This window comes from Suncus etruscus, chromosome 12 (genome assembly GCF_024139225.1).
Source record: "Suncus etruscus isolate mSunEtr1 chromosome 12, mSunEtr1.pri.cur, whole genome shotgun sequence".
NCBI lineage: Eukaryota > Metazoa > Chordata > Mammalia > Eulipotyphla > Soricidae > Suncus > Suncus etruscus.
Window position 1 is genome coordinate 103,733,162 of NC_064859.1, and position 25,140 is coordinate 103,758,301.

Sequence of the window (25,140 nt, forward strand, 5' to 3'; positions counted from 1 at the left end):
AAAGGTGATGGAAGCTTGTATCACCTCCATCCCAGGCCCAGGCCCAGGCCCAGGACAGAAACTTTGTTACAAGAAAAAAAAACCTAGGCCTCCTCAAAGACTGATTAAAAGCCTAGATTGGAAATGGAGGAGAAAAAAGACTGTATTTAAAGTGGACTGATTTTCTGAGAACAACCTTCAGCTTGAATTTGCATTTCGACTTTGGAAATTTCGGACTGGACTTTTAGTTTGAACTCAACATCCAGACATGCCCTGTGGGGGAAAAAAAAAGCTGCAAATAAGTTGTGTAGCGGCAGCTTGCAAAGTGCCGCCTGGAGGGGAAAAGCGGTGAAAAGTGCCTAATCCGCTTCGGACCTGGAACCACATGGTCAACAACAGCGCGAGCAAACCATCTGCTGGGCCTGGAACTATGGAAGTAAACCACGTGGTGAGATCAGCGTGGGACAAACCAGCATCTGGACTTATGGTTTTAGGTGTAGGGACTAAGCGGGTAGTCATATATTTTACTCATAGTTGGTGATGGGATAAGTTTTAGTTAGCTAGTGGTTAAAAAATAAAAATAAAAAAGGAGCTATAACAGTTTAGCCCATTTAAAGATCTGATTTCTAACCGCCTGCATCTTTGTCTTTTTTTTTTTTTTTTTGTGGTTTTTGGGTCACACCGGCAGTGCTCAGGGGTTACTCCTGGCTTCATGCTCAGAAATTGCTCCTGGCAGGCAAGGGGGACCATATGGGACGCCGGGATTCAAACCGATGACCTTCTGCATAAAAGGCAAATGTCTTACCTCCATGCTATCTCTCCGGCCCCACATCTTTGTCTTAATTAAGTCATTTTCTTTATAATTTAACTGTGTTTTGTTTTCCATAGCTAGTATTTTCAGTTGCAAAATGTTTTACTGTGTGTATTTTAATGTACTTAGCCTGTTTTTAAAATGTATGTTATGCATTTATGCTGTACTACTTGTGTGTAGGGAAGGTTAATAGGAACAGAAAGTTCCCCCAATATAGTTTAAAAGTATAGGAACATGAAAGTTCCGGAATAGTACGTGGTAGAAAAGCATTAAGAGAATTTTAGTTACAGGCATATGGTATATTTTGCAGAAATGTTATGTTTTTGAAAAGGGCTGGTATGTTAATTTTCACTTTATTACATTGCTGCATGAAAATATTAACCCACCTTTGGCTAAAGGTGGAGTTAGGATTACAAAAGGTTCATTTATATTTCAGAGAAGGGGGAGATGAAGCCTCATCCCCCACCCTTTCTCCCTAGGTAACTTGACCTTACCTGCAAGACCCCACCCATTCCTGGGAGGGGTCTTGGAAAAGGTAGATAAGCCTTTGACCCAGGGGATTCAGGGCTTTTGACTTTTGGCTGGCTCTCTCAGGCTTCTGGTCTTGGGCTAGCATGGAGCCCAAAGGGAAGATGGCTGAAAGGAGTTAAGAGGCAGGGCTAGCTAAGAATGGCTGAATGCTTGAAAGGTTATGATATAGGCCACACATGTGGTGGATAGGGCATGAATAAAGCGGATGCTTCCTGAAGCCTGCCTGTGAGTGAGTTCAATACCCGTCGCTTTCCTGGACCCCAGACCCGCCTGTTGATGGGGGATGAAGCCACGTGGCCGGGGCCTAAGGACAAAGGCCTCCATCCTTCTCCATCCAGATCCATCGTTAATTATCTAACGCAACAAGGTTCTACTGAGACAGGCAGGCAGGTGCTTCTGACTGTCTAAAAGGAATACTGGGCCAAAAGCAAGACTTTGGGGTTTTCTTCAGCACAGATAAAATGGGGGCAGAGCGTAGAAGGGAAGAGAGAGCAAAGAGCGAGTGAGAGAGACAGACAGACCAGGACACAGGCCTGATGGTCCCTGTGTACAGTGGTGAGCGTCCCCTGCCTCGACTGTGCACCTGGAGCAGTGTCCCATGGATGTGGTTCTGCCGCCAGCTGCGGTCCTTGGGGCCGGGGAGTTTGGCCAGCAGAGCCTGGACAGTGCAGGGCACCTCGTCAGCGGGGACCAATGGGACCAGGGCCCGAGCTGCCATCTCCCGGCAGCGGTAGACAGGGGAGCGGCCGCATCTGGGGAGAGAAAACGCGCCTTCCCTGAGCTTCGGCACGGCCGCTGCGAGGCTGTGGCCAGAGTGGTCATGCCTGGTGGTCACCCTGCTGAGATGTGACGCCACAGCTGCGTGTGTGGTTGCCTCTGCCATCAGACATGATGCTGTGGCCACTGTGGTGACCTCGTCCAGCCAGTGGGGTCTGTTGGGCAATGCGCAGGGCCTGACTCCACCCCTGCCCTCAGTCATGGGCACAGGGGGCAGCAGTGGAAGCAGTGGGCAGTCACTGTGTCTGAGCATCAGGCTGGGTATGGGGAAGAGGCAGTGCGAGACGGGGAGCCCCGGATTCATCTGGCATGATCTGACTTACAACCCCCTTCCCTAATGCTCTCAGCAATACAATGGCCAGGGTTCACACACACATATACACACACACTCCACTCTCTCACAACCAAACACCCCCATTACCTGGTGATTAGGGGTAGGAAGGGCGCCAGACTGAGTGCGGAGTGGGCGCCGTCCATTGGGGAGGGGTACAGCCTCTCCAGCACCAGCAGCAGCAGGAACAGGTTGGGCCGCTCAGCCAGTGCTCCAGGCTCACTGCAAAGCAACACGCAGGTCACCGTGGGGTCCTTAGACCTCCTTCCTGTGAGGAAGCACCTCTGCACCTTTGGGCTCTGTGCCCGCATTGCTCCCCTGCTGCAGCTGCCAGAGCCTGGCCAAGGTGGGTGGGTGCTGGGCACCTCCACCAGCACTGCTGGGCAAGGGCTGATATGAGCGGGTGTGGGAGGAGGTCTGGGGATCTAATTGGATGAGCCGCTGTTATAAACTCGGCCTGTCAGCAGAGCAGGTGGAAGTGGGGTTAAACCGGTCAGGACGATCTTGGAATTATGAGACATCAGGAACGAACGGACCTTCCCGGGTACCACCCTACAGCACAGGCTGTGGGGACAGAGCGGAGACTGGGGAACCGTGTGTGGGGAGGAGAGGGTTTGGACGGCCCATGGAAGGGTCTCAGCTCACCTGTCTACATGGTCAGCGACAGCCTCCAGCTGCTGGAGGAGGAAGGGATAGAGTTCGGGGAAGCGGGAGAAGAACTCGCTCCCTGTCATCCTGTGGGGAGAGACGCCCGTCAGCTTCTGGGTCTGGAAAGGTATCTCGGAACGTGGACCTCATTTTGATTTTGATTTCTTTGCTTCTCTTCACTTTTGTTTGTTTGTTTGTTTTTGGACTACACCTGGCGGCTCTCGGGGGATTACTCCTGGCTCTGCACTCAGAAGTTGCTCCTGGCTTGGGGGACCATATGGGATGCTGGGGATCAAACCTGCGTCTGTCTTGGGTCAGCTGTGTTTAAGGCAAATGCCCTACTGCTGTACTACCATACCGTTCTGGCCTCTTCATTTTGTTTTGGGATCACATCCGGCAACCCTCAGGAGCTACTACTGGTTATGCTTTGTGTTCAAGAGTCACTCCTGGCAGCACAGGGGACCATACAGGATGCTATGGCTGGCAAGGCAAATGCCCTACCCACTATGCTATTGCTCTGCCCCTGTTCATTTTTTTTTTTTTTTTCGGTTTTTGGGCCACACCCGGCGATGCTCAGAGGTTACTTCCTGGCTGTCTGCCCAGAAATAGCTCCTGGCAGGCACAGGGGGGACCATATGGGACACCGAGATTCGAACCAACCACCTTTGGTCCTGGATCGGCTGCTTGCAAGGCTAACGCCGCTGTGCTATCTCCCCGGGTCCCTCATTTTATTCTTTTAAAAAGAAGGAACATAGCTTTTCTGTTGAAATACTTTTTGGGTCTTTTTTTGTTTTTTTTTTTGTTTTTGGGCCACACCCGGCAACGCTCAGGTGTTACTCCTGGCTCTACACTCAGAAATCGCTCCTGGCAGGCTCGCTTGGGGGACCTTATGGGGTGCCGGGATTCGAACTACCGTCCTTCTGCATGCAAGGCAAACACCCTGCCTCCATGCTATCTCTCCCGCCCCTCTGTTGAAATACTTAAATGGAGAACCAAGCCTGCATTTGAAGAACTGGCCTGGCAGCAGAAACAACATGCTTTACACTGACTCGGGAAATGCTCTCAGCCCCTGGCTCCATCACATGTTTGTGCAAATGCCTGGTTTGGGTCTATGTGAGGGAAATTCTGCCACAGAGAAATGCTGCCCAAGGGTAGGCAGGCTCTGGGCTGCCCAAGGGTAGGCAGGCTCTGGGCCTTCATGGAACCAACCAACGTCACGTCCTGGCTCTGAGTGACGTCTCCACCAGAGACCCTGTAAGGGGCGGGAGACTGATAAAACAGCTCCTTCTTCTCAAGACAGATTTCAAACTACTGACATGAGACACTTTTCAAAAATAAGCTAAACTGGGGCCAGAGCATTTGCCTTGCACACGCTGACCTAGGATGGACCAGGATGGACTGTGGTTCGATCCCCAGCATCTCATTTCTGATTTCTGAACACAGAGCCAGGAGTAACCCACGAGTGTCACTGGGTATGGCCCAAAAACAAACAAAAAGGCTAAACTGTGGAGATTCAAGGGCTTCCGAGGGAACCAAGTTACCACTTAAAACTAGAAATGGGCAAGGCCGCCTCTAGCCATCCTGCATCTCTGGAGCGGCTCTTTGAAGGGTGTAGAAAACCTTTTTCAGGGCCCCCAGAGATAGCACAGTGGTAGGGCATTTGCGTTGCAAGCAGCCAATCCAGGATGGACAGTGGTTTGAATTCCGGCATCCCATATGATCCCCTTGAGCCTGCCAGGGGCTATTTCTGAGTGCAGAGACAGGTGAGCACCTGAGCACTGGCAGGTGTGGCCCAAAAAACAAACAAAAAACAAAAAAACAAAAATCTTTTTTTTTTTTTTTTGGGTTTTTGGGTCACACTGGGGACCATATGGGATGCTAGGATTTGAACCACCGTCCTTCTGCATGGAAGGCAAATGCCTTACCTCCATGCTATCTCACTGGCCCTAACAAAAACCTTTTCATGCCTCCCGTGACCAGTCGCACCACAGCGCACTCCCTTCTGCCCTACCCTGAGTCTGGTGCCAGAAAACACACTTTAGCAAACACCAGATATTGAGAGGGACTGGTAGCCCTGCCAATCAGCCCAGAAAGGACCCCCAGATGTGACCTCAAGCCCCGTTATAGCTTGTGAGGGTCTGCTGGACATGGGCTGGGGGCAGAAAGTGAGGGAAGGAGATATGGGAGTGATACAGGCCCCTGCAGCTGGGGCAGAGGACGGGGTTCCCCTGGCCAGGGCTGCTGTTCTGAGAGAGCATTAACAGCAAACACTCTGCCAAATGCTCACAGTGCACAGTGCAGGCCAGTACCACGGGGTCCCTACAGGGTCGGGCTCCCAGCAGGGCTACAGGAGGAAACTTCCAGATTATCTTTGGCCAGGACATTGTTTCATGAAAGATAAGGTGAGCATTAGATGGAACTCACCTGTTTTTCTTGGAAAGTTCATCCCTGTCTCTTTTAACTCCAAAGATTCTCGTGATCAATGTGCTGAAGAGAAGTGTGGATGAATTGCGAACCTTGGAGTAAAGGTGGTTGGGGTCATGGGCAGTCGGACCACTCATGCTCCCACCCCATTCTCAGTCTGTCCGTTCTTTCTCTCTGGCCTGCCCACTCTCCTGTCTCTATCTGTCTGTCCTCTCAGGCTGGCCCAGTCTCCTGTCCCTGTCTCCGTCCATCCGTCCCCTCTGGCTGACCCACTTTCTCGTCTCTATCCATCCCAGAGTGCGGCTCCCAGCCGAAGGACAGCAGCACAGACCAGGGGGAGAGGAGACCCCGCTTGGGTGGTGACCTTGTGATCAGACCCGAGTCAAAACCAGAGCAGCAGTCAAACAAGTCGGGGGCATAGAGGCCGCTGGGAGCAGAAGCAGGTCAGCGAGAGCAAGGCGGCAGCACTCACTGCCCAGACTGGGGAGGTGAAGCCCAGGACAGCAGCCTTCATGCCATCGGCGACGTAGGGGATGATGTTCTCTCCCAGACGCGTGTCTCTGAACAAGGCTCGGAGAATGTTTAAGGCATGAACCTGCAACAGAAGGTCAAAGCCATGTGCAGCTGTAGCCTCAGAGCACAGTAAGAAACCTTTCAGCAGGAAGGACTTGAATGACCCAATGAAAATGTCAATCCAGCACCACGCGGTGGCTTCAGGGGCAGAGGTGAGACCCCCCCAATACTCTGTTGCCCACCTAAGCACCGACGCACCGGCCTCCACAACTAAAGCCAACAAGACAGATCGACAGTATCAGAATAAACGAAGTACCCACAGGACTGTCCACAGAAGTGAATGTCTATGTTGGGCACAATAGGGTAAGACGGAGAGGAACTGAGAACAACGTAAGAAACAGACAGTCTGGTGCCGGAGTGACAGCACTGCGGGGTGGGCATCTGCCTTGCACGGCTGATCCGGGTTTGATCCCTAGCACCCCATTGGGTCTCAGAGCCTGCCAGGAGAAATTCCTGAACACAGAGCCAGGAGTAACCCCTGAGCATGTCCACTAGATGTGGCCCCAAACAAAAGAAAGAGGCACTCATGTACACGGAGCAGCAACAAGATCATTCACCTCAACAATCACAACACGGGGCCGGAGAGATAGCATGGAGGTAAGGCGTTTGCCTTGCATGCAGAAGGATGGTGGTTCAAATCCCGGCATCCCTTATGGTCCCCTGTGCCTGCCAGGGGCGATTTCTGAGCGTAGAGCCAGGAGGAACCCTGAGTGCTGCCGGGTGTGACCCAAAAACAGAAAAAAAAAAAAACAAAAAAAAAACCCAATCGCAACAGGTTCAACCCAATCCCCACCCCACCAATACACTTTAAAGAAACCGCTCAAAGAAACCTACAACTTGTGTGGAACCCTCGACCTCACATAGCCAAACTGATACTCAGGGTAAGAACAAGAGTCCACTATCCCCCGACCCCAGTCACCCCACACAGCCACAGTAACCCCGTGTGGCTGGAATGGAGCAGACGCTGGAGGGCAAAGGGCCCAGAACACACACTGCCTCTGAGCAGGCTGGACGGGCCATGGGAGTGCGTTGAAGTGGCCCCTTCTCACAGCACACATGGAAATTCCTTCCAAACCCTTTGAATAAGCAAGCGCAAGACAGGGGGCCAGGAAATGGCGCTCAGGGAGGGCACAGGCTCTGACGCAGGAGTCCCAGGTGTGACCCAGAAACCCCTGGTGCCCGAGCACTGCTAGATGTGGCACTGCGACCCCCGAAGTCCCTCCCAGTAAAGCCTCAATAAAGTCAAGCAATAAAGGGCTGCTGAGGGCAGAGAAAAGGAACCAGCTCCCTGCTGGCAGGAAGGGGGTCTGGTGCCTCAGAAACAAGCTGGCATCTCCTTGGGGGAAAAAAAGGGGCGTGTGCGCCAGGGTGCTCTTCTGGGCACTCCCTGAAGGGTGTGGGAACACCGACCTGGAAAGACACCAAATCTACCATGCAACTGTCTCGCCAGATTTGATGCCAAATGTTTTCCAAGGAAAAAAAAAAGTGGGTATGTGAGCCCTGCCAGGAGTGATCCCTGGGCACAGAGCCAGGAGTAAGGCCTGAGCACCACCAGGTGTGGCCAAAAACAGATTTAAAAATGGGGTGTGACCAATCTGTGGAGCCTGTTTAAAAACTGTGCCCATGAAAATGTGTGCAGGACGATACTGTGGTGGACTGCAGACCCTGTACCTCTGCGGGCTAGTGCGGACAGTAGGGAGGCGGGCAGGAGGTGCAGCATAGGCACTTCGTGGCTCTGCATCCTCTGCAGCAACAAGATAAGCCTAGGCCGCAGTGGTCGGCAACAGGTGGCTCTTTACACTTTTAATTTGGCTCTTCTGTGTGCCAGGCAGCTGCTCCAGGAGTCAGGACTCTGCTCCTAGCCTCTGTCAGTGCGCGCCCTGTGTGGCTCCCCAAATAAATTTCAATCGTGGTTTTGGCGAGATTTGGCTCAGTTGAAAAAAAAGGTTGCTGACCACTGGCCTAGGGCGAACTCACTCCATCGTTACAGAGTGAGGGGAGGAGAAGGGAGAGCAGAAGCGCACCAAAGTACCCGCTGTCGTCCAGGGAGGAGCCCACGTCTCCTGCTGCCAAGACTGCTCGGCCTGGCTGGTTCGCCCCGTGCCCAGTGTTGTGAGTGGGGTGCAGTCTGGTCTGGCCCACTGTGGCGTCACTCGGGGCTCTCACCTGGGGAATGGTGCTCTGTGAGCTGCCTGCAGACCCGGCCAAGGACAGTAACTCTTTCATCGTCACCCTCAACAACTTCATTTTGCCTTTCTTAGGTTCCGATGCCAACAGCGCCTTTGGAGAGATGAGTGGGAACAGACTGTTGGGACTGAATGGGCTGAGCACCCTACTGGGACTCCCCCCATGCTATGTTTTTAGGACCCTCATTAAAGGGGAGAGACAATGAACAAGGCAGTTCAACAACAAACGTAGCCAACAGGAAGATTCTCTTTTCTTGGAAACCAAATCCCTGGCTTTGGCAATCCCTGCTGAGGGTTTTGAAACTCCCTGGGGCTGATCTCTGCAGAGCAGAGCAATCTCCTTGGACTCTACGGGGCAGTAAACACAGAGCTCTCGCCAGCGTGAGGGCCTGCCTGAACTGGGCACTGCCCCTGGGCCCTGGGTGGCCTCATTCCTCGGCAGGGGCTCTCTTTCAGCCCTCTCCAGGCAGAAAAAATGGCTAGTGCGAACATGTCCCCCACGATCAGGATACCCCTGTGGTTCACAGCCCCGGAGGTGAGGCATCCTAAACAGGTGGAAGGGCCAGCCCTGGTGGTCTAGGCAGTTACTGGGTCCTGAGAGTGAGGAGGTCAAGCTTGGTGGCATCTGTAGAAAAGTGCTCACCGGCCAGCAGAGGAGCACACGCCAGCTGTTGGTAGGGAAACAAGAGCTCTAACGCCTGCTCAGGCGTGTGTGTGGCCTGTTCCCTCGTGTTGACACATGCCCGCAGGCCCGGCTGCCCACTGCAGAAATGACTGAAAGGCTAAGCCAGGTGACTGCGCTAGTGTCGAGCTGTCAATGAAACTGGTCGTCCAGGGCCCAACAGTCCTGAGGGTATGGACGGGAAATACAGACCAGACCAGTTACTTCAAATTGGGAAACAACAAGAGGGTCACCATATGCACCTCCTGTGTGGGCTCATGTACATTTTGAGTGGGGGCACATGTGCATTTCTAGGGGAGAGGGACATGTGTACTTCCTGTGCGAGCCTACATCCACTTCCTGTGATAGCTCGTGTCCACTTCCTGTGGGGGCACTGGGGAGGAGGAATATGTGCACTTCCTATGGGGCTCATGTGCACTGCAGGGGGAGGCGCACGTGCATTTCCTTCCTGGGGAAAGCACAGGTACTTTCTGTAGGGACGCCATGTGCCCATCCTTGCAGGGACTTGTGGGAGATGAAATGTGCCACAGTGGGGTCTGCTACTTCGTTTCAGATGGAACCTGACCCCCACACGCACACTCCTAGTGGGCCTCCCCCCACGTCTGTTCCAAGAACACGCTTTGGACATGCCTCACAGGCTGACAGGTGGTCACACCTCCCACCGCATGTCACCCTTCCGTTGTGGGGATGAGGGAGCACAGAGCGATGCAGGCATACCTGAATGTAGAACGGGATGCCTGCGCTGCGCCTGGTAGCACAGAGTTTAGACGAGGGGTCACTGCTCTTGATTTCCTCCAAGACATTCCATAGCCACTGTTCCGGGAGCTTCTGAAGATTCACGTTAGGACATCTGAAAGGCATCAGGGGCAAACACTTGGGGTCATCAGCACTGGCACATGCCCGGGCATCAGGAGGGAGAGCAGGGAACAGCATTTTATTTATTTTGCATGTGGAGTCGAAGAGTTTGAAGTTCTTAGAAAATGCCCTTTTCCCAGAAGCCAGTGTCTTTTTTGCAGAAAACAAACCCTGAAGATTTTTTTCTTTGTGGTTTTTGGGTCACACCCGGCTGTGCTCGGGGTTATTCCTGGCTCCAGGCTCAGAAATTGCTCCTGGCAGGCACGGGGGACCATATGGGACCCCAGGATTCGAACCAATGACCTCCTGCATGAAAGGCAAACGCCTTACCTCCATGCTATCTCTCCGGCCCCTCAAACCCTGAAGATTAATCAAGCTCTAAACAACATCATTTCCTGATGCATGGTTGCTATTTGGAGACATTTTTGGGTCACACCCGGCGGCGCTCAGGAGTTACTCCTGGCAGGCTCGGGGGACCATATGAAATGCCAGGAATTGGATTGGGGTCCATCCTAGGTTGGCTATGTGCAAGGCAAACGTCCTACTACTGTATTACTGGTCCTTCCCCCCCCATTTTTTTTGTTTTTTTTTGTTTGGGGGGGCCACATCCGGTGGTGTTCATGAATTACTCTATGCTCAGAAATCATCCTGGCAGGCTTTGGGGACCACATGGATGCCGGGGATTGAATCCGGGTCAGCCGCGTGCAAGACAAATGCCTTCCCCATTATGCTATTTCTCCAGCCAATCTGTGTACTTATTGATTGATTGATTGATTGTGGTTTTTGGGTCACACCCAGCAGTGCTCAGGGGTTATTCCTGGCTCTACACTCAGAAATCGCCCCTGGCAGGCACAGGGGACCATATGGGATGCCGGGATTTGAACCACCATCCTTCTGCATGCAAGGCAAACGCCTTACCTCCATGCTATCTCTCTGCCCCCTTGTGTACTTATTTTTGACAAAGCCATTCTCAAGTTAGTTTTCTTATGTGGGTAGATGATTATTACAGTTATATAGTTTGAAATTACATATAATTTATTGTTTTTTTTTTTTTTTTTTTTTGGGCCACACCCGGTAATGCTCAGGGGTTACTCCTGGCTATGTGCTCAGAAGTTGCTCCTGGCTTGGGGGACCATATGGGACACCGGGGGATAGAACCGCGGTCCGTCCAAGGCTAGCGCAGGCAAGGCAGGCACCTTACCTTTAGCGCCACCGCCCGGCCCCAATTTATTGTTGCTAGTCAACTGCATACTAAAATAACAATGAAAATTGTGTTTTAAGGTCAGAGAGATCAAACAAGTAGGGCGCTTGTCTTGCATGCAGCTGACCCGGGTTCAATCCCTGGCATTCCATATGGTCCCCCAAACACTGCTAGGTGTGGTTTCTGAGTGTAGGTAAAGCCAGGTAAATCCTAAATATCGCTGGGTGTGAAGAAAAAAATTTTTTTTTTTTTTTTGGTTTTTGGGTCTCACCCGGCAGTGCTCAGGGGTTACTCCTGGCTCCAGGCTCAGAAGTCGCTCCTGGCAAGCATGGGGGACCATATGGGACGCCGGGATTCGAACCGATGACCTTCTGCATGAGAGGCAAACGCCTTACCTCCATGCTATCTCTCCGGCCCAGAAAAAAATTTTTTAAAGAGAAAGAAAACTAGGGGCTGGAGTAATAACACAGCAGATAGAGTATTTTCCTTGCATGCTATTGACCTAGGCTCAATCCCCAGCATCCCATATGATCCCCTGAGCCTGCCAGGAATAATTTCTGAGCATTGCTGGGTGTGGCCCAGAAGCCAAAAAAGAAAAAGAAAGAAAATTGCTTTAAAATATAGGTCTGGGGGCCGGGCGGTGGCGCTAAAGGTAAGGTGCCTGCCTTGCCTGCGCTAGCCTTGGATGGACCTCGGTTCGATCCCCGGTGTCCCATATGGTCCCCCAAGCCAGGAGCAACTTCTGAGCACATAGCCAGGAGTAACCCCTGAGCATTACCGGGTGTGGCCCAAAAATCAAAAAAAAAAACAAAAACAAAAAAAAAAAAACAAAGGGCCGAACTGGTTGGATCTGCAGCATCCCACTGTCAGGAGTGAATTCCTGAATCCCTGAATAACCCAGGAATAACTCCGGAGCATCACAGGATGTGGTTCCCAAACCCCCCCCCCCCAAAAAAAATAAATAAAATAAAATAAAATAAATAAATAAATAAAATATAGGTCTATGGGCCGGGAGAGATAGCACAGCGGCGTTTGCCTTGCAAGCAGCCGATCCAGGACCAAAGGTGGTTGGTTCGAATCCCGGTGTCCCATATGGTCACCCGTGCCTGCCAGGAGCTATTTCTGAGCAGACAGCCAGGAGTAACCCCTGAGCATCGCCGGGTGTGACCCCCCCCCAAAAAAAAAAAAACAACCAGAAGGGGATGTACAAAGGCACCAGATTCCGAGATCCCACGGAATGTTTCACAGATGGTGCCAATGGCACTGGCTTTAAGACAGAGGATGATTTTCTGGGACCAACAAACTGTGCGAAGCGACAGGGACCGGACAGTGTGTCCTGGAGCTTTCTGCATGGGGTAAGAGAAAAGTGCAGGAACAAAAACGATGTCATCAGGCACGGAGGCTCCATATTTTTTCTGCCCTACTGCTTGGCAAGTGGGTGGGAATTCCCACGTGTTCATGTGGACTCGCACACTTTCATGTGTCAGACACTGGTGTGTCATGTTGTCATAGTGAGACACAGAGTTGTTGAATTTGTTCATAATAAAAATGACCCACATGGGGGTTGGAGAGATGGCATGGAGGTAGGGCCTTTGCCTTTCATGCAGAAGGACGGTGGTTCAAGTCCTGGCATCCCATATAGTCCCCCGAGCCTGCCAGGAACGATTTCTGAGTGCAGAGCCAGGAGTAACCCGAGTGACGCTGGGTGTGACCACCCCCTCAAAAAAAAAAAAAAAAAAAAAAAAAAGACCCTACATGTCTACACTGAAAAGGCTGGTTCTGCCCCTTGCTTATACAGTCCTGCCAGCTATTCTGTGCTATTCTGGAGCAGAGACCCGAATTCCACAGAGCAGCTTGGAGCTCGTGACTTGGGGATTGGCCTTTGCTCAGGGGTTCATCGATTCCACTGAGGGAGCAGGAAAGTCACTCAGCTGATTCTGGAACAGTGCTCCACAGAAGAAAGGAAATGCATCGGTGGAGTGTTTTGAGGTGTGGCCCCTACGGGGCTGTGCCAGCAGAGAACACAATTAGGGGACAGTCCCTGGCTCCTTCTGGCCCTGTGAAGCCCATCAGGCCTGCCCACTCTCCTCGGTGGTCAGTGATGGGGTCCTGGTGCTGCTGCCCACCCTCTGTTCTAAACAGGAACATGCTTGACTGAGAAACGAAATCTCTGAGTATCTCATTTAGACCCAACTGGAATCATCCTGCAGGTCAGACCCACCACAGCACCGGGTGCTCAAAGGCGACAGCCAAGTTCCCGGGGTCATCTCCTCACAATCACATGGAAGGGCCTCCACTGCTGGCATTGAGAGCCTCTTCTTTAGAGGGACAGTCTGGGGAAATGCTCCAGGGAAGTGCTCAATCATGTCTTAGTAAGTTAATAGATAACATGTCCCCAAAGTGAGAATATTCACTCAAACACACGAGCTGGCACCTCATACGAAGACTTTATATTCTTTTTTTTTTTTTTTTGTTTTTGGGTCACACCCACCAGCTCTCAGGTTACTCCTGGCAGGCTTGAGGGACCATATGGGATGCCGGGATTTGAACCAACCACCTTAGGTCCTGGATCGGCTGCTTGCAAGGCAAATACCGCTGTGCTATCTCTATGGCCCAAGTTCTCTAGATTCTTAAATCTAAACAGTAAGTTCTATTTGCCCGTTAAAATTCAAAGATAAAAAGATGGGGCTGAGGAGGTGAATTAAGCCAGAGTACATGCCTGGTACAAGCAAGACCCTGGGTTTGACTCCACACCACGTGGTGGCCCAACAGCACTGAGTGTGGTCCTGGCAGAACAGAATAAGGCTGGGCATAGTCCTGAACAACAAAAGACATTTTGAAAATTTTTTATGTCTTATGGGAAAACCAAGCATAAGGGTTTCAATCCTGCTAGAGATTAATAGTCTATTTGACACCCCTTATAATAACATATATTATTAAGATCCAAACTACATCCTGAAACCTCAAAGCCAGCTGAACTCCAAAGGAGCTCAAGGCACAGGATGGGTCCTCTGCCAAGTGCTGGAAACTGCAGATTTACCAGGAGTCCATTCCAACAGGGCCCTCTTCACACCCAAAGCCGTTCCTGAGACCCTCTACCCAAGCAGTCTTCCAGGAATGGGGAAAACATCTGAGACTTTCCTTTCTTTCCTTTTTTTTTTTGGGGGGGGGGGGGAGGAGGTCACACCTGGCAGTGCTCAGACTCCATGCTTTTATTCCTGGCTCTGTGTTCAGAAATCACTCTTAGCAGGCTCAGGGGACCAAATGGGATGCCAAGGATTGAACCCAAGTTGGCTGTGTGCAAGGCAAGAGCCCTGCCTGCTGTGCCCCAACAAGTTATTCTTCTTTATTGGCTTTTTGGGCCACACTGGGCAGCACTCAGGTGTTACTCCTGGCTCTGCGCTCAGAAATCGCTTCTGGCAGGTTCGGGAAACGGTATGGAATACAAGAAATCAAACCCAGGTCTGTCCCAGGTTCGGCCCAAAAACCCAAAAAAAAAGAGAGAGAGAGAAATACATTCAATGGGCCACTTGCATTTACTACAGTGCACATCTGCTAATGACAGGTCCAAAGCAAAGGAGAAGATTCCCGTCAACGATGTCAAGTCCAAATGTCCTGTTTGGCCTTCCCTTTTTTTTTTTTTTTTGGTTTTCGGATCACACCCGACAGCGCCAGGGTTACTCCTGGATCTATGCTCAGAAATCGCTTCTGGCAGGTTTGGGGGGACCATGTGGGATGCCGGGATTTGAACCACAGTCCTTCTGCATGCAAGGCAAACACCCTACCTCCATGCTATCTCTCCTGCCCCCCATTTGGCCTTCTTGCCGACCACCCTCTGCACCAGTATTCCAGCTTTACCTGCCCAGGATCTCCGTGAGTTTGACGAAGCCAGTGTAAGCCAGTTCAAAGGCTCCTCTGTGTCTGGACTGCAGAAGACGCTGCTTAAAGTACTCCCCAATTTCCTTGACCTGGAAACACAAAGAGAAGAAATGCTCAAGGGAGGCTCCTTCCCTTCGAACCTGAGACCACACGTTCATCCACATAGAATCCACATGGAACAGGGCAAGTCTTCCTACTACTATAAAAGCATTCAGGAGCCAAACAATAGTTCAGCCTTGCACACGGCCGACCCTGGCTCCCTCACTGGCACCCAACAAGGGGCCAAGCACACCTCAGGAGACGCTCTAGGAAAATGCCTGGTATTTGGTGAGGACAGCTGTGTGACAGTGGGGTTGGACAGAGACGGGGAAAGTTGGCCACACCCAGTGGTGCTCAGGGCTGGCCTTGGCTTAGGGATCACTCCTGGCCCAGATGACCCTGTCTCTGGGGTGCCGTTTGCAAGATGCCTCCCAACCAACATTCTTTTTTTTTTTTTTTTTTTTGGTTTTTGGTTTTTGGGCTACACCCGGCGGTGCTCAGGGGTCACTCCTGGCTGTCTGCTCAGAAATAGCTCCTGGCAGGCACGGGGGACCATATGGGACACCGGGATTTGAACCAACCACCTTAGGTCCTGGATTAGCTGCTTGCAAGGCAAACGCCGCTGTGCTATCTCTCCGGGCCCCCAACCAACATTCTTTTTCTTTCTTTCTTTTTTTTTTTTTTTTTAGTGTTTGGGTCACACCTGGTGGCAATTAGGGGTTACTCCTGGTTCTGTGCTAAGAAATCGCTCCTGGCAGGCTCAAAGGACCATATGAGATGCCGGGGATGGAATCCGCATGTCCTGGGTCAACTGCATGCAAGCCGAACACCCTACTGCTGTGCTATCACTCCAGTCTTCCCACCAACATTCTAACACTTTGGGGTTGTGGCGGTGTTGTCAGAGTCAAAGGGGTTTCCAGAGGAAGCTTCCAGCTCTCTTTCAGCAATAGTCACACAGAACAGGTTCAGTGAATGTCTTAAAACACCGTCGAACATGCTACAAACACAAGGCGTCTGAACTTGTCCTTGAGAGAAACAGTCAGGTTCGGGGACTGGGCATGTTTACTGGGAGCACGGTGGGGAAGCTGCTGGCCACAAGGAGGTGACAGGATGGATCTGGGGACATGAGGACATGAGGCCAGGCAACACTCCCTCAGGTAGGCCAGGCCTGAATGGGAGAGAAAGAGCAACATCTTGTGGCCATGGCCTTGTCACTCACACCCCAGATCCAGTCAGCATGAACAGGGCTAGGATGTGCGGTTCCGACATGCAAGGACACTAGGGGCGATTGACCTTTGTCGGCAAAAGGCGGAAGATAAAAGTAGAGGGGCCAGAGGCATAGTACAACAGGGAGGACCTTCGCCTTGCATGAACCGGCCCAGGTTCAGTCTCTGGCATCTCATATGGTACCAGAACACTCCAGAGTAACCCCTGAATGCAGAGCCAGGAGTGACTCCTGAAACTGCCGGGTATGGCCCAAACCAAACCAAACCAAACCAAATCGACCAGAAAGTAGAAGGCTTGGAGCCACAGTCCAGCAGAGAGTGCCTTTCCCTTGAACGTGGTCGACCCGGGGTTTATCCCCAAGCACTGTCAGGAATGATTTCTGAACAGAGCCACAAGTAACCTCTGAGGCCTACCAGGTGTGTTACCAAAAACAAACAAATAAACAAACAATAAAAATGGAAGTTTTCCATGTTCTGTAAAATCTGGGGAGTGGTCTCACGGGAGCATGGAAAGGAAAAGGAGCTGGAGGGATCCCCGGTGAAATGCTCGGGACAAACCAACGCCTGCTGTACCCTGAGTCTCCAAGTCCCTGCGGCTGTGATGGTGGCCCCGGTGTTAAGAGTCACCGACCTAATCACAGCCCTGACTAGGTCCTGTGCGTGCCAGGCTGACATCCATCAAGTGACCACAACGAGCAAGCCAGATGGGGGTCCCTGGCCTGGGCATCCTACCTGCTCCTCTGTCAGCAGCCCGTCAGGAGCCTCTGGCCGAGGTGGCGCTGTCAGGAGCTGGCACAGGGTGCCCAGCAGCAGGGCCACCTCCTTCATACTCCTCCAGCAGCAGACCAGCACCATCTGCGCCGTCACATCGCACGCGCGCCCGGCCCTGTCCTCATCCTCACCCCCGTTTTCACCCTCGCCTGCAAAGAGACAGCTTTGTGGCTGGGCTGCCTCGGCCTGCGCCCTCCAGGACTTCCCTTCCCAGGAACCTGCGTCAGTTCTCAGCTACCAACACTGGGCCTGCTCAAAGCAAGGCACTGGGAGCAGCCTCGAACACAGCACCGACTCCTACTCAGGCCTGGCCCTTTAGACAGGTGGTGCAGCTGTCAGGCTGCCCCACCAAGCCTCCACCGTGCCGTCCACTGTCCCTTGGAAAAGGCCAGGAAAAGGGCCCCAAGGGCTGAGAAAGGCCAAGAAAATGCGTGCTCCTGCACATGAATAGACCCCCACAGCTGACAAGCCGGGGCATTTGGACTTTCAGGAGTTTTTTGGGGGGTATTTTCAGGCCTCACCTGGCAGTGCTCAGGACTCACTCTGGCTCTGTGCTAAGAGATCACTCCTTATGGGGCTCAGGGGACCATGTGGGGGTGGGTACCAAGGATTGAACCTAGGTTGGCCAAGTACAAAGGCCAGCACTCTGATGTATTAGCCTTCCAGCCCCACTAGTTTTAGGGCCATTCTAGCACTTTTTTTTTTATCTCCATGCAGGACAAGCTGTTGAGTTCATTAGGAAAACAGTTATCACAGTCATCCTGTTTACGTTTCCAGACCTTCGATCAGTGCTTCTACACATAAACCCAGAACAGGTCGAACTGGGAGGGTGGGGGACTGCGGGAACTGGCTGTAGGAGTTGTCTGTTTGTAGTTCGTATTATCTCTGGACCCTCTGAAAGTAACACCAGTAAGTACATTTTTAAAATCCGGAATTTTCAGTGACTCAAAATCGCCACCTAGTGTATGATGTCACCAACTGCTTCTGAGGTCTGAGCAGAGGTAAGAGGAAGAAGCTCAACTCACTGAATAGAGTGAGTGGGTGGTTCCTTCCTGGGCTGACCAGGGAGGAGACAAGAGCCCAGGCGGGGGAGAGGCAACGGGGAATAGATCCAGACCTCAGGCCCAGTGTGGCTGGCAGCCCTCTGCTGAGTGTTTCAAACTAGCTCCACTTTGTTCTTTCTAGAATGTGCCACTCCCCTCCGCAGCCCAGAATCACAGCAAAGTTTGGTAGCTCTGACCACGAGCTGCCTGAGGGTTCCTCGACGCTGCTACCTTTGCCTCCCGCAGGAACCTCGGGGCTCGGCAGGTTGGTGCCCAGGGACCCCAGATCCAAGGCACTGGGGCCCTGCAGGATTCTGGCTTCCTTGAAGTACAAGTTAGTGTCTCGGGGCTGAATCTCATCCAGAATCACCTGCAAGCGGCTGGCGGACTCTGTGGAGAGACCGGTGCACCCAGGTCAGGTGACAGCTCAGAGGCAGTGGGACAGACCTGCTTGGGGAGGGCGGAGGCAAGCAGGGGTGCCTCCCCAGATGGGTCAAGGGTCATGGGGGTTGGGTTGAGGAGGTAAAGACTGGAGGGCACTGACCTGGGTCCGTATCCATGGGGATAAGGCCTTCTGGGGAGGAGCTCTGCACCACGGGGGCCACCACAGCGGACAGCCTGTAGGCAGTGGCAAGGAGCCTGCGCACCATAGTTCTCCACTTGCTCACGAGCTGCAGCTCCCTGCACCGGACATGGGAGGGGAGTCAGGATGGAGCCCAGCTAGATGCTCGTGGGTAGCCCTCGGGGGGCTGCCGGGACTGAGGGGGCAAGACGGACACGGTACTCACCGCAGCGGCAGTGCTCTGAGGATGGCGGTGAGGCAGTGCACACGGCCGTACAGCGGGCTCGAAGCGGCTGCCTGCAGCAGGGAGTGCTCGGCTGGGCCTAGGTCCTCCTCCAGGAGTTGCAGCAGGCACTGGAGCACTAGGGAGCAGAGCAGCGAGGCAGCATGAACTCCAGGGAGGGCCCAGCTCCCACAGCCCTGCGCACTCCTGCCTTTGTTCCTTGGGGGTCCCAGAGCTCAGGGAGCCACAGGCCGGTCCTGGCAACACTCCATTGGCTGGGCCAACTGTTACGTGCACACACAGCTGTGGGCCTGGCAGGATCGGGATCCACACGGAGTCTTCCAGGACACAGCCCCGGGGGCCCATGTGGACCCTCTGCTGGAGACAAGGTCTCCTGAGCACACCTCCTGCCCCTCCCCACCTGGACTGTCCCGGCTATCTGGGGGAGCAGATACAAACCCCGCAGGGAGTTCCACTCCAGCAGAGCTTCGGGGGCAGCTGGTGGGGTATCAGTGCAGGAAGGCAGATGGGGTGGTAGAAGGTCACGTCCGATGAGGAAGTGCAGCATGTAGGCGGCCGTGACGCAGTCGTAGGGTTTGGTGCTGGTGCTGAGTTCCATGGCTGCCTGGAACAAGACTGGCGGCTGCTCTGGGCCCTAGAAGAGACAAATGCAGAGCTGGGCGGGGGCACCGCCATCGGAGCACCACCGTGACAAGGGGATGACACGGAATACACGATCTTCTGTCCTTCCTCCCTGGAGCCTGGGAAATCGAGAGCTGTCAGAGGCCCTTGTGTTCTACAGCCAGCTCCTCTGAGCACCAAAGACCAGGAACCCCTCCCCCAGGCCCGACACCTCCTCTGTCCTGCCCTGATGCAGGGAACAAGGATGGTCATCCCACAGAAGTCCCGACCCGGGGCCATTCTCAAGCAGCTGTGCATGCGCACCCTCGTGAGGGAAGATCAAGCACAGCACCTGTACAACACGTGTAATGTGTGTCTGCTGTCTCCATCTGAGTCCGGGTGACCCCTGGTGGTCCTCAGGTACTATTACCAACTTGGGCCTCAGGTCGCTCCCTGCGGGCACTGCAGGTGCCAGGGATGAGCCCAAGCCTGCACTCCGCTGGGTTCAAAGCTTCGGGGTTCCCTGACATGTCCACAGCTCTGAACATGGGGACTCAGTGACAGAATTCGAGTAGGGTTGAGGCAGCGATGCGTCCAAGGAGAACCCAACATTCCTGCACACACATGCCGACAGGTATGCACACACATGCATATGCGTGCTCACATACACACAGGCCCATGTTCTGCAGCTGACACCCCAGCAGATCCAGATCTCAGGAGACCGAGGCTCTGGCCAGGACAGTGAATGACACTGATATCTGTCAACTGAGCACCCTGCATCTAGGCCACTGTGAGGACACTGCAGAGCAGAGAGAGGGGGCCGTGGGCACGGGGGCTGCTGAGACAACTCCTGCACACATGGGGGGGGACGAGCAGGAGATACCTGGAATCGCAGGACGGAGCTCGGCAGCAGCATCAGCAGGTCACAGGCCGCCGCTTTCACCTCCTCAAAGGTGCTGCTGAGGCAGTGCAGCAGGGTCTGGACACGGGCGCCGTCCATGCTGTCACTCAGCCGGTACACGGTCTGGGCTGCCCCTGAGACAAGCAAGACTGCGGGTGAACCCAGCGTCGAGGAAAAGGAAGCAACAGCTTGAGGCTCTTTGCTCACATTCACCTTCCAGAACAAGGCCCACTCACACTTCGTTCTGGGCTGCAGGAGCTTGAAACAAACCACCTCCAGGGGCTCGCTTCCTGGCCTCACAGAGAAGGCCTCTGTGAAAAGAACCTTTCTCACAGGCTTAAGACCCTTCATACTCTTGGGCTGGAGAGACAGCACCGAGGGGAGAGCATTTGCCTTGCATGTAGATAACCTGGGCTCGATCCCCCGAATTCCATGGGACCCTCCCACAAGCCTGCCAGGAGTGACTTCTGAGCGCAGTGCTGGGAGTAGGCCCTGAGCACTGCAGGATGTGGTCCAAAACCCAAACCCAAAACCTTTCATACTCTTTCAATGGTTACATATTATACAAACCCAAAACCTTTCATACTCTTTCAATGGTTACATATTATACAAGATGACTAAGTTGTTGAAAAAATAAACACGGGCCCGGAGAGATAGCACAGTGGCGTTTGCCTTGTAAGCAGCCGATCCAGAACCAAAGGTGGTTGGTTGGAATCCCGGTGTTCCATATGGTCCCCCGTGCCTGCCAGGAGCTATTTCTGAGCAGACAGCCAGGAGTAACCCCTGAGCATCACCGGGTGTGGCCCAAAAACCAAAAAAAAAGAAAAGAAAAGAAAATAAACACAGGGACCAAAGCAGTGGCATGAGTGGTAAAGGCGTCTGCCTTGCCCGCGCTAGCCTAGGACGGACCGTTGTTTGATCCTCTGACATCCCATATGGTCCCCAAGCCAAGAGCGATTTCTGAGCGCATAGCCAGTAGTAACCCCCAAGCGTCACTGAGTGTGACCCAAAAACCAATAAATAAATAAGTAAATGAATAAATAAATAAATAAACACAGTGGTAGGGCATTTGCCTTGTACGTGATCAACCCAGATGGATCCAAGTTTGATTCCTGGCATCCCATAAGGTCCCCCAACCTGCCAGAAGCAATTTCTGAGCACATCAGAACGCTACCCCACCAGGTGTGGCCCAAAACCCAAAAAGAATACCCAACAACAACAAACCTTTATGTGGCATCTGACTACAGGGTGTGTGTGGGGGGTCACATGCCCACCACCCCTACAGGAGCAAGCTGTTCAGATGTGGCTCACAGCCTGAGGCTCAGGCCGGATGCCTGGAGACAGCACTGTATCCCCATGCACCACAAGGACCCAGCACACAAAGACAGGCTCTCACCCCAGGGCCTCTGTCCAGGAACACAAGCCCGGTCCGGCAGGGAAACACTTAAAGGCCACTCACTGGGACAAATGGTCACTCCTGTGTGAGGGGTGTTTATCGGATTCTACCATTTCCCTGACAGGGCTGCCCGAGGCTGACACTGTGTCAGCCATGAATGATGGAACAAGGCAAAGCAAAGACAGCCATGGACCGAGAGAGGCCAAGGGAGCAAACACTGGCCCCTTGACTCTTCCTGGCACATGGCTACTGGTTTCCTTTCTCTAAGGCTGGAGATGCAAATCCTAAACCCCAAAGGCTCTCAACTCCCTTCCAAACATTGTAGCCTTTGCTGAAAAACAAAACAGGAAACAAGGGAAAGTCTAGTCTCAGGGGGTCCCTGGGCATGAGGCTTGAGGAGCAGCTCCAGGGAGCAAAAGCTCTTCCTGTTCAGCTCAGGAGAGTGGGCAGGACGCAGGTTCCACCAGGGGCGCTGCTATTCCCACACCCTCAATCCAAACACCATCCATCTCTGCTGGGGGAAGGGCTTCCCTTCGACAAGTGTGCAGCTTCGAAAGAGAGCACTTGGAGCAGGAGGAAGAAAGGGGACACCCGCCAAGTCAACCAGGCCAGCCAAGTTAACCCTGCAATTCGTGGGTGACACACTGCAGCCAGACACCCCACACACACCCACACAGCCATGAGTGGGACTCGGAAGGAAACAATCCATCGTCCTCTGGGGCTTCGTTCAGGGGACCACAAAGGTCCTATCCATTCCGGACAGAACAGTGTTACACTGGACACACGGTCTCTTTCACAGAGGGCACACAGCCCCGCCAGGGATGGACAAAGGCCTCACCCAGGACGGAGAGAAGGCCTTGCCCAAAAGGTCCCTCCCAGTGTAGATATAGCCCGCCCTGGGCAGACATGCTGGCCTCACGCAAGAGGATGTGGCCAGAGGCAGGTCCATGCAAATCCTCTGGTCACAGACCCACACATTTTTCTGTACCCCATGTCTGACCAAGCCCCCTACGGCCCCACTCAGCACCGCAGAGCCAGGAAAATGCTTTGGGACAATTCAGGAGCTGCTTTCCCCGCAGGCCACACCTCACTCACCTTCGGGGAACACTTCGGCGATGGAGCCCAGAAGGGTCAAGGCTGAGAACTTCGAGGCGTAGGACGAGCCCGGGCCCAGCGCCTGGAAGAGCGTGTCGCACACGGCTGCCAGGAAGCACTGTAGGGACATGTGGGCCCTCAGCGGGGAACAGCCCCCACACAGACCCCAGCCCCAGTGACCCATCCCCACACCCTGCGGGGCTGGGAACCACAAGGTCCAGGAGAAGCTTCTCGTATGGCAAAGCCCCTCCCTTGAATGCAGCCGAGCTGTTGCCTTGACCACAGGAGGTCCTGGTGGCACTGCCATCTTGGCCCAGTGCCCCTTGCCACTTACTGGTGCTCAGTGATTCAAGTGGCTCGAGGCTGAGGCCTAGACTTGTCCTGCAGCATCCAGGTGGTAAGTTCCTGCCCTGGGTCACTGACTCTCCCTCCCCCGGCCAGTGTCGGCCACAAGCTCAGCCTGGGCACAAGTACTAGGTAACAGGGTGCTGCACACCCAGAGCTGGTCAGGCCCCACCCAGCCTACCGAGTGGAGACGGGCTGGCCTAGGACAGGCGCTCGAATACTACACATCCCCTTCAGAGCTCGGGGACAGCCTCCTGTTGCTTCTCCTCGAAGGAAGAAGTGGGTGGGAGTGTGGGGCCCCTCGCCATGCCCTGTACCCGCTGCCACCTGCACCTTTGCACCCAAGAAGGGCTCAGCCCACAAGGCATCTCGATCCAGAGCAGGGCCCCGATGCCCAACACACACACCCCAATAACCATGCTGGACACATCCACCTGTGGCAGCTTCTGTTCCTCAGGTCCAGTTGCCTCCCCCTGGCAGGCAGCACTGAGCCCTGGCCCTGCCCAGGAGGCCTGACACTCGCTGCTCCCACACAGTGCTCACTGATACTGCTCTGAGCGAAGACATCAGCCACCCTTCCCCAAAGTCCTCAGTGGGGTCACACAGAGGGACTGTCTTTCGGGCCTCATGAGCCCCTCCCACCACAGGAAGCCAGGCGTGGGGTGAGGGTCGCGGTGGTGTGTGTGGTATGTGGCGGGCACAGGACACGGTGGTGGTGGACATGGGGCCCAGTGTGTAGGTGTTGGCCATACTATGGCCCCAGGACCTGTAGCCCTGCATGCTCGCTCCTGAGGCAGTGAAGGGCCACCCATCCACTCCCTGGGCCTAGGAGGAAACAAGGGTGTTTGGAGAGGCTTGGTCTGACCTGAGGGAGTGCCCAGAGCCAGTAGCACAGGGCAGGCAGGGACAGGCAGGCAGCCCCCTGGAAAGCTCCGCCCAGTAGCCCCATTCCTGCTCCCGACATCGCCCACCTGGTACTGCTGTACAGAGACAGGGGGTCTCTGTGTGCCGAGAGCCCCCTCGAGCTCTGCCTTCTGCTCCAGTTTATAAAGAGCCTGCGAGCTCTCCCGGATCCTAAAGAACAGCTTGAGAGAGAGAGAGAGAGAGAGAGAGAGAGAGAGAGAGAGAGAGAGAGAGAGAGAGAGAGAGAGAGAGAGAGAGAGAGAGAGAGAGAGGGAAATAGGCATGAGCCAAGGGACTGACGAGCCTTCAACGCTGGCCCGACCTGGGCTCCTGTCTGGGGTCACCCCTGGCAACTCCTGTGTTCAAGTTCAGAGTTCGAGGGTTGCCCCCGGCCTGCAGTGCCTGAGGGACTGTCTGGTGCTGGGGGTGACCTGGGGCTCCCACACACAGGGCCTGCGACCTCTCAGCCGCCCACGGACCCAGTCCAGCTTCCTCAGAGATGGCAGGTAAGCCTCTACTCTCCCAACGCTTCTTTTCTGGAAGGAAATATGATGGCTCGCAAAAGGCTATTCCTGGGGGTTCTCAAGGGGGTCATGGCCACCCCCACACACGTGCCTGCTTCCTGCAGCACTGTGGGACTATGGGACCAGGAGTCCTCCCCATACTTGGGTCTCCCTGTAACTTATGGGCTGTGGCTTCTGCTCTGGGGTCTGATGTGGGGCGGGAGACCTTGAACCCGCTCCTAGCCCAGATTCAGGGTGCAAGCGGTACCTTCCGGAGGAGTGCACAGCTGAGCTGCCGCACGCCGGGGGCCGGGCTGTTGAGGTTATAGGCGAGGAAGAAGAGCGCCCCACGGATCTCCTCGGCTGAGGCGGGTGCTGAGGTGCGCTGGCTTTCACACAGCAGCCCCAGGGAATCCATGCGTACCTGGAGAGGGCGACAAAGACTCAGCATCAGCCTGATGCCCGCATGGCGCCAACCAGGGCCGCAAGCATCGGGAGCTGGTACTGACCAGATTCCTACTGTAAGGCCCTCGCTCCTCCGTATTCACCCCGTGATGCCTTCTCACCCCTCACCCAACCATCTATACTGTCCCTCACCTGGCCATCTATACTGTCCCTTCACCTGACCGTAGACA

General features: G+C 53.9%; 1 protein-coding gene across 1 annotated transcript in view; it reads right to left on the bottom strand.

The window, feature by feature from the left end:
• THADA (THADA armadillo repeat containing) overlaps window positions 1-25,140 on the bottom strand; it is a 45,058-nt gene that overhangs the window by 6,659 nt on the left and 13,259 nt on the right. Inside the window, exons 12-28 of the mRNA XM_049784292.1 lie at window positions 24,774-24,929; window positions 24,071-24,184; window positions 22,755-22,872; window positions 20,246-20,397; window positions 19,201-19,396; window positions 18,745-18,880; window positions 18,501-18,637; window positions 18,188-18,346; window positions 16,875-17,062; window positions 14,857-14,966; window positions 9,660-9,792; window positions 8,241-8,354; window positions 5,974-6,096; window positions 5,502-5,593; window positions 3,075-3,164; window positions 2,520-2,651; window positions 1,905-2,073 (exon numbers count right to left, since the gene is read on the bottom strand). Coding sequence (XP_049640249.1) covers window positions 1,905-2,073; window positions 2,520-2,651; window positions 3,075-3,164; window positions 5,502-5,593; window positions 5,974-6,096; window positions 8,241-8,354; window positions 9,660-9,792; window positions 14,857-14,966; window positions 16,875-17,062; window positions 18,188-18,346; window positions 18,501-18,637; window positions 18,745-18,880; window positions 19,201-19,396; window positions 20,246-20,397; window positions 22,755-22,872; window positions 24,071-24,184; window positions 24,774-24,929 — 2,319 coding nt within the window. The remainder of the gene's footprint in view (window positions 1-1,904; window positions 2,074-2,519; window positions 2,652-3,074; window positions 3,165-5,501; window positions 5,594-5,973; window positions 6,097-8,240; window positions 8,355-9,659; window positions 9,793-14,856; window positions 14,967-16,874; window positions 17,063-18,187; window positions 18,347-18,500; window positions 18,638-18,744; window positions 18,881-19,200; window positions 19,397-20,245; window positions 20,398-22,754; window positions 22,873-24,070; window positions 24,185-24,773; window positions 24,930-25,140) is intronic.